At 42.4% G+C, this 20,507-nt stretch overlaps 1 protein-coding gene across 2 annotated transcripts in view; it reads left to right on the plus strand.

Annotated features, from left to right (window-relative positions):
- Positions 1-20,507, plus strand: part of ZEB1 (zinc finger E-box binding homeobox 1) — a 236,990-nt gene that overhangs the window by 164,087 nt on the left and 52,396 nt on the right. Inside the window, exons 3-5 of one of the 2 annotated variants that reach the window (XM_073629854.1) lie at positions 9,294-9,350; positions 12,193-12,354; positions 19,610-19,812. In XM_073629854.1, the coding sequence (XP_073485955.1) occupies positions 9,294-9,350; positions 12,193-12,354; positions 19,610-19,812 (422 nt within the window). Of the gene's footprint in view, positions 1-9,293; positions 9,351-12,189; positions 12,355-19,609; positions 19,813-20,507 lie in introns of both variants that reach the window. The other variant, XM_073629853.1, reaches the window with a different exon arrangement.

Here is a 20,507-nt window from a genome sequence, read left to right on the forward strand (position 1 = left end):
GAATAGGAATGTGTCCTATTTCGTTTTCAGTTATGCTCGGAAAAACGTTCCAGTTTAAAGGGGTTTAGTTGATTTTAATATTAGTAGAAGATGAAGAGTAAAAGTAGATCTAAAGCCATTTTAGGTAGGGAAGACTTGAAACCTCTGTCAGATTATTACTGTCTGTGTCCCAATCATCCTCACGGTTTGTTCTGTTGACCATTGTCATTGGGATTGAAAGTTACAGAAAATCTTAAATTCTGAGTCACTGGAACAGGAGTAGAGGGGAACTCTTCCAATGGAGACAAGTGTTCCAAAGCAAGTGGTCTAAAAGAGGATCTCCCTTTCTATAGAGTGATTTCCTACAGTGTCCTGGAAAAAGCAAACGAAAAAATCCCCAATGGTAACAAATAGTAAAAAGAAGAAATCTTGTGTGGAGTTTTAACCATCCCCTACTCTATCCAAAGCTAAAAAGTCACATCTCTTGCAGGGCCGGACTGGGAATAAAAATCAGCCCTGGAAATAATTTCATACCAGCCCCATAGCATTATTATACCAGCCCAACAGCATTACGTCATTATTTTCTTGTTCCTAAAAGGGAAAACCATGCATTTTAAAGCACATTTGAATAGCGTATTATATATAGATAAGACAGATATGAGAGCACATAGAACTAGGGATATATATATAACAGCAAATTTCAGTTAAAAGTAGTAAAAGTGGAGCAATCATTAAGGGGGACACCTGGGACTCTGGGAATGTGTGTGTGTGTGTGGGGGGGGGGGGGACTCTGGTGACCAGAGACCACCTTTTGCAGAAAGAATACACTAAGACAAGAGGGGGTGGGTTACTGATATAGAGGGGAACCTTTATATCAGTGCCCCCTTACATTATTGTATTCACTTCCCCCTTACATCAGTGACCCCCCCCCCCCCCAGACTGGCCTGGTGGCGCTGTCACTGACCTCCTCTCAGGTGTACCTTTCAGGGCTCAGTCAGACGGCTCCAGGTTGGTGGCTCTGGTTTTCCTATAGTCTCCTATCCATGGTCCACACATGTCGGACTTTTCCCATGACTCCCATACCGGCGGTGCTCCGATTTTTGAATCCTCTCCAGACTCCCTCAGAGACTGCAGACAGGATATAAGACAAGAGATGGTCAGAGGTTGCAGACATGATACCAGAGATGGTTAGAGGCTGCGGGCATAGTACAGGAGATGGTCAGAGGCTGTGGGCATGGTACAGGAGATGGTAAGAGACTGAGGACATGATATAAGAGATCAATGCAGCCTCTCCAGTGCCCATCAAATGCAGCCTCACTGTGCCTGTCAATGCAGCCTCACTGTGCCCATCTATGCAGCCTCACTGTGCCTGTCAATGCAGCCTCAATGTGCCCGCCAATGCAGCCTCTGTGCCAGTCCATGGAGCCTCACTGTGCCCGTCCATGCAGCCTCACTGTGCCTGTCCATGCAGCCTCACTGTGCCCGTCCATGCAGCCTCACTGTGCCCGTCCATGCAGCCTCACTGTGCCCATCCATGCAGCCTCACTGTGCCCATCCATGCAGCCTCACTGTGCCCATCCATGCAGCCTCACTATACTTTTCAATGCAACTTCACTGTACCCATCAATGTAGTCTCACTGTGCCCATCAATTCAGCCTCACTGCCCATCAATGCAGCCTCACTGCCCATCAATGCAGCCTCACAGTGCCCATCATTGCAACCTTACTGTGCCCCTCATTGCAGCCTAATGGTGCCTATCATTGCAGCCTTACTGTGCCCATCATTGCAGCCTTACTGTGCCCATCATTGCAGCGTCACCGTGCCCATCATTGCAGCCTCACCCTGCCCATCATTGCAGCCTTACTGTGCCCATCATTGCAGCCTTACCGTGCCCTTCATTGCCACCTCACCGTGCCAATCATTGCAGCCTCACCATGCCCATCATTGCAGCCTCACTGTGCCCATCATTGCTGCCTCACCGTGGCCATCATTGCCGCCCCACCGTGCCCATCATTGCAGCCTTACTGTGTCCATCATTGCAGTCTCACCGTGTTAATAATTGCCACCTCACTCTGCCCATCATTGCAGCCTTACCATGCCCATCATTGCAGCCTTACCATGCCCATCATTGCAGCCTTACCATGCCCATCATTGCAGCCTTACCGTGCCCATCACTGCCGCCTCACTGTGCCCATCATTTCCGCCTCACTGTGCCCATCATTGCCACCACACCGTGCCCATCATTGCCGCCTCACCATGCCCATTACTGCAGCCTTACTGTGCCCATCATTGCAGCCTCACCGTGTTAATAATTGCCACCTCACTGTGCCCATCATTACAGCCTTACCGTGCCCATCATTGCAGCCTTACTGTGCCCATCACCACAGCCTCATCGTGCCCTTCATTGCCGCCTTACCGTGCCAATCATCTCAGCCTTACTGTGCCCATCATCATTGCAGCCTAACGGTGCATATCATTGCAGTCTTACCGTGCCAATCAATGTAGCCTCACCAGTTAGTGTCAGTGGATTACATACAGCGGGCATCTCCCACTGTGTCATGGAGTGTGAAATGTTATGCTGTGACAAAAAGACCTGCTCTCCTCCTAGACCAGCTTGTGTGATAGACAGAACACTGCATCTATCACACGAGCTGGTCTAGGAGGAGGGCGGGACTTTAGTCACAGCACGGCATAACATTTCACACTCAGCTCCGAGACACAGCAGTCTCCTGACTCCCGCTGTGTGACAAGAGGAAGAGTGGGGGAAGAGGGAGGGGAGCGCTGCAGCCACAGTGTAACTCAAACGGCCCCAGGGCAGGCAGCCTACCGGGAGATGTCCGGTAGGCCAGTCCGACCCTGATCTCTTGTAACTTCTATACTGCAATAGGCCTCACTCTCCCTGTATGAACTTAAAGTAGAACTATAGGCAAATTTTTTTTTTTAATTTTCGATACAGAACGGGAGGGTTATAACCCCTGTCAGATTTTTGTTTCGCCATCTGTGTCCCATTTCAGAGATTTCTCTTAACTTCCTTTTCCATAGCCAAACAGGAAGTGAGAAGAATTCCCTACAAATTAAGGGAGTCCCTTGTCGACCTCCAGATCACCAGAACTAGTGTGCCTACCCATTGGAAGAGTTCCCCTCTATTACTCTACTGGGGGCAACCCATAATTTGGGATTTTCTCACTTTCAATGATAATGCTAAACAGGACAAACGGAGAGGGTGAATCTCCTTAACGTGGTTGTAAACCTCAATCTTCTACTTGCACCTATAGGCAAGCCTATAATAAGGCTTACCTATAGGTACTATAAATTTCTCCTAAAGGTGCTCTAATCCCTCTCCACTCCATCCAAAACTAAAAAAAGTTTTGCTTTTAGTAACACTTCAAATCTATTTTATATTAGGAAGAATAAAGGAGGCAATGGGATAACCCAGTGTGGGTTAGAATTCCCAAAATCCGAACACTAAGTTCACACAGGAAGAAATTGGGGATGTGATGCTAAAAATAGGCAGTTGATCCATAATTTTACAGACCCCCGACTGCCCACCTACATTATGTCATGGCGGCTGTTCAGATCTGCTCATGTTGCCACGACCATAATGCTTTGCAGTGGACAATTTTAACTTGGGCATCTTGCCGAACACCCCCATTGAAGTAATGTGGATGCTAACAACATCCCAATTGCTTGGCACACAGTTGCAGTGCGGTATTTTAACGTACGATCCACCTTGGGGTTGGGAAAAAATAGGCCACCACCATATAAAAAACTAGAGAGCAACTTACCTCACTGGAATCTACATCTAACTGAAATACTATTTTTGAATGGTCTAACCCTTATATTGGACTGATCACCCAACCTAACTCACTGTTGAATAGGATTCCAATTTGACTATGTCAATAAATGTTTGGCATTAGAGCTGTCAACCTCTTTCATGAATATTGGTGTCCATAAGCAACATATCTTCCTTGAATATGTTATAATTATTTTTGTAAATGAGTGCAGAATAAAAGACAAATATCTCCTGTGTAAAAACATAAACCATTATCAACCATTGGTACAATATAGTATAAAAATTGATATAATTAGAAGTGTACCTAAATCACTCATATCCCACAAATTTAGGTTAGTAAAATCACACTGTTACCACCATTGGGTATCATCACAGGGAGATGTCAGAAGCATACCCTTCTGTTTAAATTGGGTAAACTTGCCTGTCCTCTGCTATGGGTCACAGTACTGGTGCCGTGGCACTAGCATTGCATGGTCTCCACATTCCAGCTCCCATGGCAAAGCACACATGACATACAGGACTGGTCACATGACATACACTGGAGGAGAGAACATTTTACAGGATGCAAGAAAAAAAAATCAACATGGAGGCTAAGAGAAATAGTTTGAATTACCAAGCGTGCGACTAGTACAGGTAGAATATCATGTGCTCATTTGTAAAGATACTGTAGATATTAAACCACACTTAAATAAATATATATCAGTAACCACACTGCAGTGATCAGCCATTAGATAGTCTCTTCCTCTGCTCAAAGCAGGTGTGCAAGGTGTCTGTTTGCCCTCCTCGCCTACACAGATAAGACCACAAGATTTTCTCATAGGAAAAAGTTCTCATGAAAATATTCTATCAAGAGGCAATGTCTGGCCTGCATTATTTTCTTAAAGGGAAATTGACAGAACACATACTGTAAATGGCTACAATCTCCATCTTAGCTATTATGATTACTTTTAAAATGGCATCCATTTTTAACCTGTGCAAACTGGACCGCACTTCAACTTCAAAGTAGCTTTTCTCGCACTAAGCCTTTACAGTACATTTAAGGGTAGCTGGAAAAGCATGAACGTTTTGGTGATGTCCAATGACCAATATTTGTAACAATATATCAGACAAAACACCAAGATTCAGCTCAGAAGTCCTGGGAAAGTTATTTTGTGTCTTTCTCCTCATTTAAGGGGATTTCCATATTTTATCAAGAAGGAAGGGAAATTCCTTTGCTCAAAGACTCTTGAGAAAGTCTGTTCCCAGACATGGAGTAAATTGTTCCAGGTGCACACCATGTGGTCTAACATGCTTTCTTGTTGGTATGGTGCTGAAGTTTTAAGATAGATGGCACCATGAAACATAAAATACTTCACAGCACATTCTGCTTTTGAGAAAAGGGACCTGCTTGTCTTAAACATCGACTGATATCTATGTTATAACGATTAGTGATTGATTGTTCAATCCACATCAGTTTCCACTAATGAAGGTTTGCTGTTTTAAGAATATGGCTCTTCCCAGCTACGCCAACCCTGTCCATGGAGATAGCTGTTTGAAGTCTCAGCCCTTACCAGGAATCAGCCATACTGACTTTTTCTAAGCATGGCCTTATCAAGGATTCATTCTTTTCCAGGTAGTAATGATTTCACTGAGGATCAAATGCTTTCTCTGAAACTTTTTGGTATTCTTAGATGAGAAATCACCTCCTCCAGATTGAAAGAAAAAATGCCCATGAAGAACCCAGGGATGTAAGGCATAATTTTAGCCTAGGTCAGAAACCAGGAAGAAATGTAAAAAAAAAACAAACACATTTTATTATTTATTAATGCTAACAACATAAGGATTAAAATAGGTAAAGTGATATCAAAGGCAGAATTATTTCATTTTTTTAAAAGCAAAAACAAATGTGTCATACTTACCTGCTCTGTGCAGTGGTTTTGCACAGAACAGCCCCGATCCTCCTCTTCTCAAGTCCCCTGCCGCTGCTCCTGGCCACTACCTAAAGCTGAGTTCCCCCATAGCAAGCACCTTGGGCACCCGAGCGGACTCACTCCCAAGCTGCTGCTATGTGTGTCCATTAACACATGGAGCGCAGCTTGGCCCCTCTTTGACTCACTGGGTGTGATTGATAGTAGTGGGAGCCAATGGCTCCCGCTGCTGTCTCAGGCAATGAGGAGGAAGAGACCCGGGTGATCCCCTGCTCTCTTGCACATCACTGGATCGAGATATGGGACTCAGGTAAGTATTGGGAGCGGGGGGGGGGGGCTGCTGCACACAGAAGGTTTTATTACCTTTGTGCATAGAATACATAGTTTAGTTCCACTTTAAAGCGTATCTAAATAAGAAAAAAATAAATTCATTAAATAGTAGCTTACCAGTCCTTATGTGTGGTGGCTGCATTCCTTTTGAACATTTTCAGCAAGTACAGAAAATAAATATTGATCTTACCAGAATTGCAGTGTCCTCAACGCCAGTGAGTTTAAAAGAAAGCATAAAGAATGTATCATTATTTGTGTTAATGCGGAGTTCCACCCAAAAGTTGAACTTCCGCTTTAGGTACTGGTGACCCCCTGACATGCCACATTTGGCATGTCATTTTTTTTGGGGAGGGGGGGGTACCCAGTTTTGACAGGCACCCAGCTTCCACTTCCTCCCCTGGTGCCACCTCTCCCCCCTCCCTCCCTGCAATCTTCTGGGACACGTCACAGGTCCCAGAAGATTGTCTGGCCATTCACAGCACGCGGCTGTATTGCACAGCCGGGCGTCCACATTTACAATGACGGCGCCGTGGAGAGGAGGTGGAAAAGAGCAAGGCTTTGTGCGCCCGCATCGCTGGACTGTGGGACAGGTGAGTGTCCATTTATTAAAAGTCAGCAGCTACACTTTTTGTAGCTGCTGACTTTTAAATGGCTGGAACTTCACTTTAACTACTAGTCCCATTAATCCACCATGTAATAGAAATTAACATAGACTGACTTGTTTGAAGTCCAGCCTATATTAAAACCATGGCAGCCCCCATAGACACACAGGAACAGAAGATTTTATTTGCAGGATTACCATGTGAAAATAAAAGGGAAAAAAGCCTAAAAAAAACCCCGAATACAGTCATTGCATCTAAGGACTGGTGAGCTGCAATATATTACATTTTTGTGTTTGAGTTTAGATACACTTGGGGGATGTCAATTAAATAGAATTGGAACCACCCAGTTTCCCTTTAAAATGGTGGACAATTTGTAACCTTTATTATTAAGCTAGCCTATTGCCTTTCCAATTTGCTACTGTAGCAACAATTAGCCAAGTTACAAAATTATATTGGATTGCTGTTGTTTCCCCTAAAATTAATTAGCACTAAAGTGCAGTATGCACCACTTCCCCACATTCCTTACCTTAAATATGAGCACTCCTCGGGTAGGCCGAAGATTATTTTATATGCCTGAAAGACATTGTGCAGATATACCACAAAGCCTGCTTTAAGGGTAACCTTTTTTAAGTTTGACAGAGTGAACCTTTAGGGCTGGGTTCACATATATGCAAATTGAATGCATTTTTACCTTCATCGAATTCGCATAACATGTGAATTTGACTGGCTCTCAGTTCATACATGTCTGAAGCCTTACCCTTTTTGGTTTTATTTGTCGCACCAATTACTTAGGGATGTGACATTTAGCATATTGTATGTATTATGTATAGCAATAACCTTCATTTTAGCTTTTATTCTCCATTATCATTAGAGGAACTAGAAATTAATACTATCCTCTAAATATCCAGAATGTTTTTTCTTGCACCAATCCTTGTTTTAGCTTGCCTGTTTACCATGGGCTATCTGGTAATGTTGTTATTTACGCAATTTTATTATATATCATCTGTATGGGATTATGGGTGTGTCAGAAGTCGCATTTTCAACATAATTAGTACATTTTACCCCTTTTGTTTCTATTTGTCGCACCAATTACTTAGGGTTGTGACATTTAGCATATTATATGTATTATGTATAGCAATAACCCTCATCTTTGCTTCTATTCTTCATTATCATTAGACTCGCTATCAACTATTTATTTTATCAGTTTTATTACACCATCATAGATATAGGTTTGATACATATGTGTATTTCAATTGTTCTCTCTCTCTCTCTCTCTCTCTCTCTCTCTTTCTATATATATATATATATATATATATATATATATATACCCTTTTTCTTTTATCATTCCTTGTTCTAATTTCCACATCTTTATATACATTCTTTATTTTTTCTTATTCCCACATCTCTAAACCCTTTCCCTTTCTCATTATTTTACCCTTTGTTCATGCCCCTATAACATTTGTATTACATTCATTTGATAGGCTCTTTATATATGCTCAGATATACACATATATATTTCTTTTAGATATTCCCCTTTTAATTACTTACCAATTTTAAAGACATTTATTTCTCTATTTCTCTCTCCCATCTGGGATTACATCTGCCTGTTCAACATACCGCTCCCAAATTGGCGCTCCTCTCTCTTTTCGTTTTATACATGTCTGAGGCAGCCACGGTGCAGTTTTCAAAAGTCCTGTGCGTTTTTGGGTCTGAATTCAGGAAAAAATTTGCACCTGAACCAGTGAACAGAAACGCTCCGGTGTGAACCCAGCCTAAGGCTGGATTCACACCTATGCATTTTTAGTGCTTTTTGCATTTTGCAGATTTGCACTACAGTCCATTTAACATGGTTTCCTATGGAACACGTTCTGTAGAGCAAATCTGCAAAATGCAAAAAGCACTAAAAATGCATAGGTGTGAATCAAGCCTTAGTCTGTAAAAGTTTCCATATCTGTCTCGTGTAATTACTCTTCTACCCAGCCAGAATAGCAGAAGCCAACCAATAGACTATTCTCAGCGCAGTCACAAGCGTTCTCTTTTTAGGTAACCTATTGGCTTAGCAATGTCAGCAAAGGCATTTTCCCATGGTGGTGGCTTGATACTGCATTTTTAAATCAAATATCACATGGAAAATGTGATTGTACTTAAACTAATTTTAAAAGTGTTTTATTTTTAGCTGCTACTAAATATGTTTAGAGGGGCTGGGTTTGTGGACTCATAGCACTCTATCTGTAGATCCATTGTAACCATTGTTTCATGAACTGTGGTCATCCTGTAATGTTGCTTTAATATATGCCTCACAAATGATGGGACCTATCAATAAATCTGACCCTGTGCATGAATCAATATGGCTCATCATCTTTACCAAATCACATTTTTATTGCGTTATTTTAAAAGGAAAAAGAACTCTTGTTGCCATGAATTTAAAAAATACGTACCCAAGTTACCTAAGATGGTGGTCTCTGGAGCGTTATGGGCACTGAATATCATTAGAGACCATGGAGAGTGTGTTGTCTTTAGCCAGGCTGACTCTGTAGTCTTTAAGTGAGACAGCAGAAATAAGAGCACATATAATGAGAAATATGGCTGTTCCCCTAACCATATACAGTATTTGCTATTAGTGTTAATAGGAAACAAGTGATGCAAATGACTAAGATTTGTGTGTGTGTGTGTGTTTTGCAGATGGAACAGACGCAAATGAAATCCTGGGGCCTGATGCTGATGACATTGGATGTACAGGTACTACTTTTAATGTTGCTGTCTTCAGTGTGCGACCCTTTAGAATGTTCATCCACAAGTGGGATTTCTTTTCTTGGTGTATGATAGTGGATTGTTTCTGATATTAGTGAGTCTCTGGCCACAAGATAAATGCACATATTTGCCAGAACACCAAGAATCCTCAAATGTCGTCCAAAGATTTTTATTGCAGAGTGATCACATCACAAGAGAGAGTGCAATGTTTCGGAACCTCGCAGGACCCCTTCATCAGGCATGGGACATCGCATACCTGACGAAGGGGTCCTGCGAGGTTTCGAAAAGTTGCACTCTGTCTTGTGATGTGATCACTCTGCAATAAAAATCTTTGAACAACATTTGGGGATCCATGGTGTGCAGACGAATATGTGTGTTTATCTGATTTTCCAGTAACCAGCTGGTAGTCGCTGCAGCACCCACTACAAATGAGCCTTGTTTCCAGGAACGTGTGAGAGGGGAATATAGACAAGTCTGGCCACAAGATGTCTTTACCTCAGATCCCAACTCAGCCCTTCTGAATTGTCAGTCTTCTCTCTTTATTTATTTTACATTAAAGCAGGGGTCTCCTAACTATCTAAACAAAGGGCCAGTTTACTGTCCTTTAGACTTTGAGGGGGCCAGACTGTGGCCAGCGTAAATAGAAAATGCCCTGGTGTCAATGGGAGTAAACAATGCCTCATCATTGGCATCGGTGGGAAGAATAATGCCCCATTGTTGGTGTCAAGAGCAGGAATAGTGTCCCATCATTGGTGTCACTGGAAGGAATAGGGCCTTGTATCAGTGGGAGAAATAGTGCCCCAAGGGCATGATAAAAGTAAGCAATGGGCCACAGTTTGGAGGCCACTGCGTTAAAATATTTCTAAAGCCAACATTTTTTTTGATTATTTTGCATAGTAGAGAAGGTTTAAAATTTTGATCAGGGTTTTTCTGACATCTGTGTCCCATTCAGGGGATTTCCCTTCACTTCTATGTTTTGGGCTCAAAAGGAAGTCAGAGGAAATTTCTTAGATAGCCATCTCGGAATGTTCCTCCATTGAATATTTTCCCCTAATTGCTGTACAGGTAAAAACTCAACATTTCAAATATCCCTTACTTTTTGTCCCAGTGACCATGGTCACTGGGACAAATAGTGAAGGCAAATCTGCCCAGTAGTAACAAATCTGACAGGGGTTTTGAACCCCTCTTCTCTATCCAAAACAAAAAAAAATTTTGACTTTAGATACACTTTAAAGAATATAAGCCAAAGAAATTAGACTGTCCAACCTACAGCAGGGAAAACCTGACTCCATGGGACTTGTTGGGGAGCACCATTGGAAAGCCCCAAGACTTATTATATGCCAGTAGCTCAGGGGTCTCAAACTGGTGACCCTCCAGTTGTTGCTAAACTACAAGTCCCATGAGGCATTGCAAGGCTGACAGTTACAAGCATGACTCCCACAGGCAGATGCATGATGGGACTTGTAGTTTCGCAACAGCTGAAAGGCCACCAGTTTGAGACCCCTGCAGTAGCTGATTCAGACTCCCTAGTGCCTATTCTGAACTGAACTTTATCTGGACCTGCCTCATAGAAGGTGATAAGGCCTATAGAAGGTGATTAGGTCATCTGGTGGTACACTGGAGGGTCTTGCATTCTTAGGCTTTATTGTGAAAATAAAAATTGTTAGATGCCATAAAAAAAAAATTCAAAAAACATTTATAATGTAGCGGCATGGTCTTGTTAAAGCCCTAGCTCTGAGAAAACCCGTTCATTTGAAAAGCACAGCAGTAAACTTTTTGTGTTTGGTGTTCCACTTGTTTAGGACTATGAAGGAAGCGGTGCGCTCTACAAATGAATGGAGTTAAAAAAAAGAAAAAGCTGTTAGGAGAACCTGTTCATATTTCCTGATAAAGTCATGTGACCAGTATCTCCTCCAATCACGTTGTTTGGAGTAACTTATCCCCTAAATGTTCTCAGACTTGCATGATGTTACCTAGAGGCATACTGCAGTAAGAAAGCTTGACTAACCTGTGAAAATAAAGCTCGTTTTTATAGCCAAGTTCTTTCAATCCATCAGGTAAAGTCTAGACTGAGACAAAGAGGTCAAATAAACGTCACTTTGACTTTACTGGAGAATTTATCAGACTGCCTTCCGATCCATCAGATCAGGGAGATGGCATTTAGGGCCTTCAATTGGAGGATGGGAACAGAGGTGGTCTTCTCCACCTTTAACTATATCCATAATTTTGGGTGCCCTGCACCTTTTTGTAAGTAAGAAGCATGTCTTCTGAGAAGGTATTGGTCTCTTCCTGCTAATTTTTGATAATGGTCACTTAATTCCTGGCATTTACATCTTTATGACAAGTAAATGAGAAGAGATTGTGACTTAAATGACATCATCATTTAAAATATTACAGTAACCTCTGGCTGGAGTGTTTTCAATTAGTCAGGATTCCTGTATGTAACAGCAATTTTCTAGCTTGCATCTGTGATTTATTGGCTGGTATTTCTGGATAACGGAAAATAAAATCTTGCAATGCAGTCGCATGTACAAGTAGAATTCTTTGTTTTAGTAAAGCTAAACAATTATATGTATATATTGTATACAAGTTTTAACCTGGGCTAGAGAGCAAAGAAAGCATGACGTCTAAACAGTTCCAGCATGCAACCAAATGTAACCTCGCAGTTTAAAGTAGCTATGTTGCATGGGAGATAATAATACAAACTTATAGTAAAATTAAATATTTTACTTGTACATCCAATTGTATGGCTATTCTTTTTCCTCAATGCTTCTGAAAATTCTCCTAACAAAGAGCTATTAATCCTAATTCATTTGCATTGTTTTAGAAGTTCATGATGAAGAATGTGATTCAGATGTTGAAAATGAGCAAAACCATGATCCAAATGTGGAAGAGTTCCTTCAGCAGAGCGACACAGCTGTCATCTATCCAGAAGCTCCCGAGGATGACCAGAGGCAAGGCACACCGGAGGCCAGTGGTCACGATGAAAATGGTAACTATATGAAATAGATGGAGCGCTAACCTTTCTTATGCATGAAAAAAGGAGGCTGGAAAACAACCTGGGCCTCTTATCAGAAACATCTGAAATTATCCTTTACATATTTAGGTATTAGGTATACATATTTTGACAGCTGTGCAATGTGAAGAATCTTCCCAGATGTGTCTGACTGGTTCTCATTTTGTACAAAGCACAAAGGGGTCTTTCTGAAAGAAAATCTATACCTAGAAAAATAACTGGTCTGTCATTGGTTACATTGTTCTAAAAATGCTAGTTGCCTGGCTATTTTAATGTTGAATAGAGTAGGGAAGTATTTGAATTTCTCTAAGGCTGGGTTCAGACATCAGCAGGGGTCCGGTATGTCCCCATTCACTGTTTTCAGGTCCAATTTCAGGCCAAATTTTTGGCTGAATTCAGACCGGAAACGGACCCGAAGACGCACAGGACTCCTGTGCAATTCGCATCAGAGCCACTCCGGAGATGTGTGAACCAGCTCCATAGAGAGCCGGTCACAATCTCCTGACATGCGAATTGGATGCAGGGAAACCCACATCCAATTCACAGTAGTGTGAACCCAGCCTAAAGTTTTTATTGTAGTCATTGTCCCCGGGGAGATTTATGGGTTGATTTACTAAAGGCAAATAGACTGTGCACTTTGCAAAATGCAGTTGCACTCTGCAAGTGCAGTTTCTCCATAGCCTGATAAATGAGGCAAAGATTCATTTGGCAAAATTATACCCAATCACATGCAACGAAAATAAAAAAACAGCATTTTTGTTTGCAAGTGATTGGATGATGGAAGTCAGCAGAGCCTCAGCTTATATACTGAGCTCTGGAGCAACTGCTCTTGCAGTGTGCAATCGCACTTTGCAAAGAGCACAGTCTATTTGCCTTTAGTAAATCAGCCCCTTGGACTATTTCTCCTGTTAACCTTTGTCACTGGGACAAAAGGTGATTGGAAATCCAACATTTTGGAGTTTGAACCTGAACAAGAGGTGACATGAAATCTTCCAGTGGAGGAAACTTGTTCCAGTGACAACTGTCTAAGAGAGAGAATTCCTCTCACTTCCTCTTTTGTCTCTAGAACAGGAAGTAAAGGTTAATGTCTCCCATGGTTAACAATAACCTAAAAGGGCTTTTAAATCCTCTCTGCTCTGTCAAAAATGTAAAAATAAAGTGCAGATATGCGTAGACTTCAAAGTAGACCTGAACGTAAAAAGTTAATATTTGCTATGATATACTGAATATCTTGTGCCTAAGTAGTACGGTACCCTGAAAGATTAACCCTTTGTATGGGATTCACTCTGAAAAATAGCTGTGCACTTTCTGACTTGAGTGTGCCTGTGCATTGCAAACGCATTGGAATAACACAGGAACGCAGATGAAGTTGCACTGCCTGTAATCCTTCAAATCGCACTACAAACGTCGTTGAAATCGCAGTACATCAGTGTGAACCTAACCTTAGGGGATGTGGGGGAATAGTTGGTGATGTAACTACCTATCTATGGGATGTGCTGGAAAAAAAAGTCTGATCCATGGAGGCCCCAACTTATAACCCACAGGACTTAAAAAGGATCTACTACTGATGTCTTGATGCCAGATACCACAGTATTACTTCAGAGGTCTAGTGGTGTCCATGCCTTGATGGATCAGGGCTATTTGGCAGCAAAAGGGGGACCTACTCAATATTAGGTGGGTGGTCATAAAGTTATGGCTGATCGGTGTATATGCATGTTTTGGGACAGTGAACCAAATACTGGAGCCAGAGGGAAAAGTGTGACATAACAGACCCCACATTTCTCTTAAGAAAGGTCAAAAGAAGGAAAATCTAAGCACAGTAGACAGTGGTTTTGGTTTATCTTGCAATATTTATGAACATAGAGGACAGTGCTGGGACTTCTTTGCTTGTTGCCATTCACACTGCTTCAGAAGACTAAGGGGTTTATTTACTAAAGCCAGAGAGGGCAAAATGAGTCACAATTCTGCAGATAAACCAATCAGCTTCTAACCTCAGTTTGTTTAAGCGCTTCAGCCACGGAAGATTTGGCTGCTGAATGACCAGGCCATTTTTTGCGATTCGGCACTGCGCAGTTGTGCAGCGCTGCACCCAAACAAAATTGACGTCCTTTTTTCCCACAAGTAGAGCTTTCTTCTGGTGGTATTTGATCACCTCTGCAGTTTTTATTTTTTGCGCTACAAAGAAAGAGCGACAATTTTGAAAAAAAAAACACAATATTTTGTACTTTTTGCTATAATAAATATCCCCATTTTAAAAAAAAAAGGGGGGGGGGGCTGGACTGTGGCCAATTGTAGTAGAAAATGCCCTGGCATCAATCACTGTCAACAAGGTTTCATCATTGGTATTAGTGGGAGAAATAATTCCCTATCGTTGGTGTCCGTGGTAGGAAGTGTGTCACATCGTTGGTGGAATAGTAACTCATATTGGTGGGGGAAATAATGCTCCAAGCGCTGGATAAAAACAAGCAAAGGCCACATCTGGCCCGCGGGTCACAGTTTGGAGACCACTGTTCTAAAACATTCTATTAACCACTTCAGCCCCAGAAGATTTTACCCCCCTTCCTGACCAGAGCACTTTTTGCGATACGGCACTGTGTCGCTTTAACTGACAATTGCGCGGTCATGCGATGTTGCACCCAAACACCTCTGCGGTTTTTATTTTTTGCGCTATAAACAAAAAAAGAGTGACCATTTTGAAAAAAAAAAAAACACAATACTTTGTACTTTTTGCTATAATAAATATCCCCATTTAAAAAAAAAAAAAAAAAAAAGCAAATTTTATTCTCAGTTTAGGCCGATATGTATTCTTCTACATAAAAATCGCAATAAGCGTATATTGATTGGTTTGCACAAAAGTTATAGCGTCTACAAAATAGGGGATAGATTTATAGCATTTTTATTATTCTGTTTTTTTTACTAGTAATGGTGGCGATCTGCAATTTTTATTGGGATTGCGACATTATGGAGGACACATCGGACACTTTTGACACATTTTTCGGACCATTGTCATTTATACAGCGATCAGTGCTATAAAAGTGCACTGATTACAGTATAAATGACACTGACAGTGAAGGGGTTAACCACTAGGGGGCAATGAAGGGGTTAAGTGTGTCCTAGGGAGTGATTATAACTGTGGGGGGGATGGGCTTCAACACACAGGACAGCGATCACTGCTCTTGATGACAGGGAGCAGTGATCTCTGTCATGTCACTAGGCAGAACGGGGAAATGCTTTGTTTACAAAGGCACCCCGTTCTACCTCTCCGTGACACAATCACGGACATCGAGTCCGCGGGACCCATGGTCATGGAGGACGCTGCGCACGCGCCCGAAGTGCCGCTTCTTAAAGGGGATGTACCTGTACGCGCTTTTACCCACCCGTGCCATTTTGCCGACGTATATCATCGTGCAGCGGTCGGGAAGCGGTTCATTAAGCTTTAGCAATAAAACCTGGAAGCTGATTGGTTTCTTTGCAAAATTGTGACACATTTTGCCCTCTCTAGCTTTAGTAAATAAACTCTCAGAATGTCCATATTTATATTGGTCCTGTTTTCCTTTAATCAGAGCTCTCCAGGTGAAGGCAACAGGTACTAAACACTCAGCTGACATGAAAATAAAGTATTGTTACAGATAAAAATAATTCCACATAGGTAGTGTAAATTGTGTCTTGTAGTAAAGATTACATTGTGAAAAAAAAATACTGTGAATTACAGACGGTGTATGATGGGGGAGAGATTACTTTGAAGAAGAGATATAACACCTTACCCCTGTTATCATATCTCACTCTCTATTCCGGAGGTCAGATTGGCAATATAAATGTGTGACTTCTACAGACGTTAGACTCTGCAAAATTGTACACCATCTCTTATGTCTGCAGGCAGAGAAAATTAAAGTTTTTTTTTTTTTTTTCTGCAGACTTGAAATATGACCTGTGCTTAAAAATTCAGGAAGGCAGCACATTTATTATATATCTTTGCTGCGCAGGTGGATAGATCATCTTGTAAATGGAAAAAGATTGCGGCTGAATATATAGAGCAAAGTGCAGTAACCCATAGCAACCAATCAACACTCGTATTTCAGTGATTGGGCTTCATTGTGCACATTCTGTGCTCTGCCACTTAAGGCCGGGTTCACATACTGTATGTGCGGCCACTGTTCCCAGTATGGGGTCTGGTACATTCCTGTTCACTGGTTCAGGTGCAAATCAGGTCCAAATTTTTGCCCGATTTCGCATCTGAAACAGACCCAAACACGCACAGGACCTTTTTGGAATGCGGACCACAGCCACCCAGACCTGAATGAACCGGCTCCATTGAGAGTTGGTCACACTCACATGTCATGCGAATTGAATGCGAGGAAACCCACATCCAATTCGCACATATGTGAACCCAGCCTTAGTCTTGGCAGGGGAATCCTTTCAATTGGTTTATCCTGCCATTAGTATTACCTCTTCAGTTATTCATCTAGGATGCTGATTACACTGTGTGACACATCGGTACCCTCTTAAAGGTAATTCTGCAAATCTAAATATAAAATACCGTAATGCAAATATGGGGAAATAAGAAGTGACACTGCAATAAGCACATCATGACTTTCAGACATACTTCATTATGACAGGCGGAAGGCAGAATTTAACCACTTGATTGGCCAGGCGCGATGATGTCACACCCCCCCATGTGCACTGACGTCATGTCATCACAACAATGAGCAATGCCGTAACTATACACTGAGCTGTATATGGAGTTGTTAGCTATATTGTGCTAATATGCAGAGCAATTATAGCATATTATTGTAGACTTACCTGTCAATTGATCCCCTCCAGTGTTGCGCTGTCAGCACCCCCACTGGTCATGGGAACTTCCATCTTCTCCTGGTCTTCCTTCCAGGTTCAGAATGTTTGGTCACTCCGCCAGGCCACAATGATGTCACACCCACCCATGTGCACTAAAGTCACATCATCACAGAGCAGTGCCCTAAATGTACACTGAGCTGCATATGGAGTTGTTAGCCATAATATGCTAGTATGCGGAGCATATTAGCATATTATTGTAGACTTATGCCCTGTACACACGATCGGAAACCAAGGTTTTTCCGTCGGAATTCCGCTCAAGCTTGGCTTGCATACACACGGTTACATAAAAGTTCTCTGAACTTTCGACCGCCAAGAACGCGGTGACGTACAACACATACAACGGCACTAGAAAAGGGATGTTCCATACGAAGTGATGATTCTGAGCATGCGCGGTTTTTTGTGCGTTGGAATTGCATACAGATGAACAGAATTTCCGATAGGAACTTTTTCCGACGGAAAAATAGAAAACCTGCTCTCAATCTGTTGCTGGCGGAAATTCCACCACCAAAAGTCCGATGGAGAATACACATGGTCGGAATTTCCGACCAAAAGCTCACATCGGACCTTTGCTGGCGGAATTTCCGATCGTGTGTACGGGGCATAACCTGTCAAACAATCCCCTCCAGTGTTGTGCTGTCAGCGCCCCCCGCTGGTCATGGAAACTTCCATCTTCTCACTGTTTTCCTTCTAGGTTCAGACTGTTCCGTCACTTGATTGGCCAGGCCATGATGACATCACACCCGCCCATGTGCACTGAAGTCACATCATCACAACACAAAGCAGTGCCATAAATGTACACTGAGCTACATGTGTGTGGCTCCTTGTACATTATCAGTGCTGACAGGCAGGGAGAACTAGTTGTAACAGAAGAGACCAATAGGGTCTCTTTTGCTCCTGTGTTAAAATTTTTACCTTGCAGCATTTGTTCTTTTTTTCACTTTAGATAGGATTCTGTGTTTGTTCCCTATTGTGTTTACAATGTACAAAAGTGCTAGAGCTACCATGTGTTAGTAAGGTCTATTGTGAAACCTCTTCAGCTGTAAGATTGAAGAAGGATGACAGTGCGCAGCCTCGAAATAGACCTTGTCAGTCTGGGTAGTATGAAAGCCATTCACTATCGCACACTGATTTATTCCTAGTGTTTGAGAAATTACATCATCATGATCAGTTAGGCATTTCTGCACTTCTTAAAGCCCAATAGAACGAATTAATCCAACCTCAGAGCAGTCTTCTATGTAGGTACCCTCAATAGGAGGCAAAAGAGGCTTCCCGATTACATGAACGCTGTGATTGGCAGTCACATAATTGGGAACACATCCTGCTGGCTCCCAATCACAAACAGACAGTGGGAGCTGTCGGTGACAGCTCAGTCAAGTGTGGTGTGAGTGAACTGCCAGCACAGAACCTCAGAGTAGCATAGACACATATGTGCGGCAGTTGGGTATTAATGCCCTGAAGTTGGCTGTATTAAGTTGCCAGTTAAGATGCATTGTAAGATAGACTTTGTACCAATACTTCCATTTCATAGGCTAAAGCTCCATACACACGGGCCGAATATTGGGCAGTATCGACCGGTTCAATAGAAACCGACCAACATTCGGCCCGTGTGTACGGCAGCTGATCCGACAGAAGCTTCTGTCAAAAGGGATATGACCAAAGAATGTCTGCCTATCAGCATCCGATCAGCGCTCTCAGGTGTGTTCTGCCGGGGGGTCCCCTGTCAGAACACAATATCTCAGCAGGGAGATCGCTGTACTAACATTGGATTGTTAGTACAGGATCTCCTCCCGAGCTCTTTAGTTTTTTTTTCATTCAGCCCTCTGGGTTGAGCAAAAAAAAAAACTGATCGTGTGTACTAGGCTTGAGGCAGGCCATACATACCAGCAGGGTGGCAGAAAAAAAATGTGCAGCTTTCCCCATCAACACACTCAGTGCTGATGGGGGAATCCTTCCCGCAACACTATTGTGTTCTGCCAGCGGGGAAAGCTCCCAGAACTCAATGATCAGTGTTGCTGGCTATAGCTGGTGGCACTGATCGTTTGGGAAAAACCCTACAGGCTGGTTGTACACAAGTCAACCAATAGATCAACTTGTATACAACCAGCTAGCCCATACAAGGATCGAAATTTGGCTGGTTCAGCAGATTCCCAATGTAGCAGTTGTGCAGCAGTTCAATATGGGGCTAACTCCATCCTTTGGAAAAAAAAAAGGTCATTTCACCCTTCATGGCACTGTAGAGTAAAACCTTGTACACTATTGATAAACCTTTAATAACTTCTTACTGCAGGGGGTAAAATGAAGACTATTGTACTGAATTGTTTGTATTGTTTGGTATTAACGTCCAGATGCAGCTGTGTCATAGCCTGATCTCTATTTGCAGGAACTCCAGACGCATTCTCCCAGCTCCTGACATGTCCGTATTGTGACAGGGGATACAAACGTTACACTTCCTTGAAGGAACACATCAAATACCGGCATGAAAAGAATGAAGACAACTTTAGTTGCTCTATGTGCAGCTACACGTTTGCCTACAGAACCCAGCTGGACCGTCACATGACATCCCACAAGTCAGGAAAAGATCAAGTAAGTGGAAGAAGGCTTTAGGTGGACAGCACTGCCTCACATCCTTCCCTTCCTGTTTATTTCTACACCTGCAGCTCCGATGAAGCTCAACCTGTTCCAAACCATCATCATAAAAGGCATGAGTTTGGCTGCATTTTCCTTCTGAAGTTACAGAATATCATTTTATGGTAGAATTCCTGCATTTCTTTTTTTTCTCTTTATGTAGAATGGATACATTACTACAGCACAGTCTGTGCAATGTGACTTATATGTCTTCATTTCTCCTCAGCATGACTTACTGGATAGGTAGATCCAAACCTGGAAAGACTCAACTTTGCATATTGCAATGCAACCTTCACTGTGCTGTCAGTCCCCAGGATGTAGTGGTGCGGGTGGGAATGATATACATACCCTGTTTCCCCGAAAATAAGGCCTAGCATGATTGTCGGTGTCGGCTGCAATAGAAGCCCTACCCCCCAAATAAGCCCTAGTTAAAGTCCTTGTAGGTCTTATTTTCAGGGAAGGGCTTTTTTTCAGGGAAACAGGGTAGGGCTTATTTGGGGGTAGTGCTTATATTGCAGCCATCACCGAGAATCACGCTAGGTCTTATTTTTGGGGAAACGGGGTGTATTATGTAGTACACATACGTTTAAAGGGTGTCAGGTCTGGGTTTATCTGTTTCTCAGTTTACTCATTTCAGCTTGCTTCATTTTACA

This window comes from Aquarana catesbeiana, linkage group LG05, assembly GCF_042186555.1.
Source record: "Aquarana catesbeiana isolate 2022-GZ linkage group LG05, ASM4218655v1, whole genome shotgun sequence".
NCBI classification, from domain to species: domain Eukaryota; kingdom Metazoa; phylum Chordata; class Amphibia; order Anura; family Ranidae; genus Aquarana; species Aquarana catesbeiana.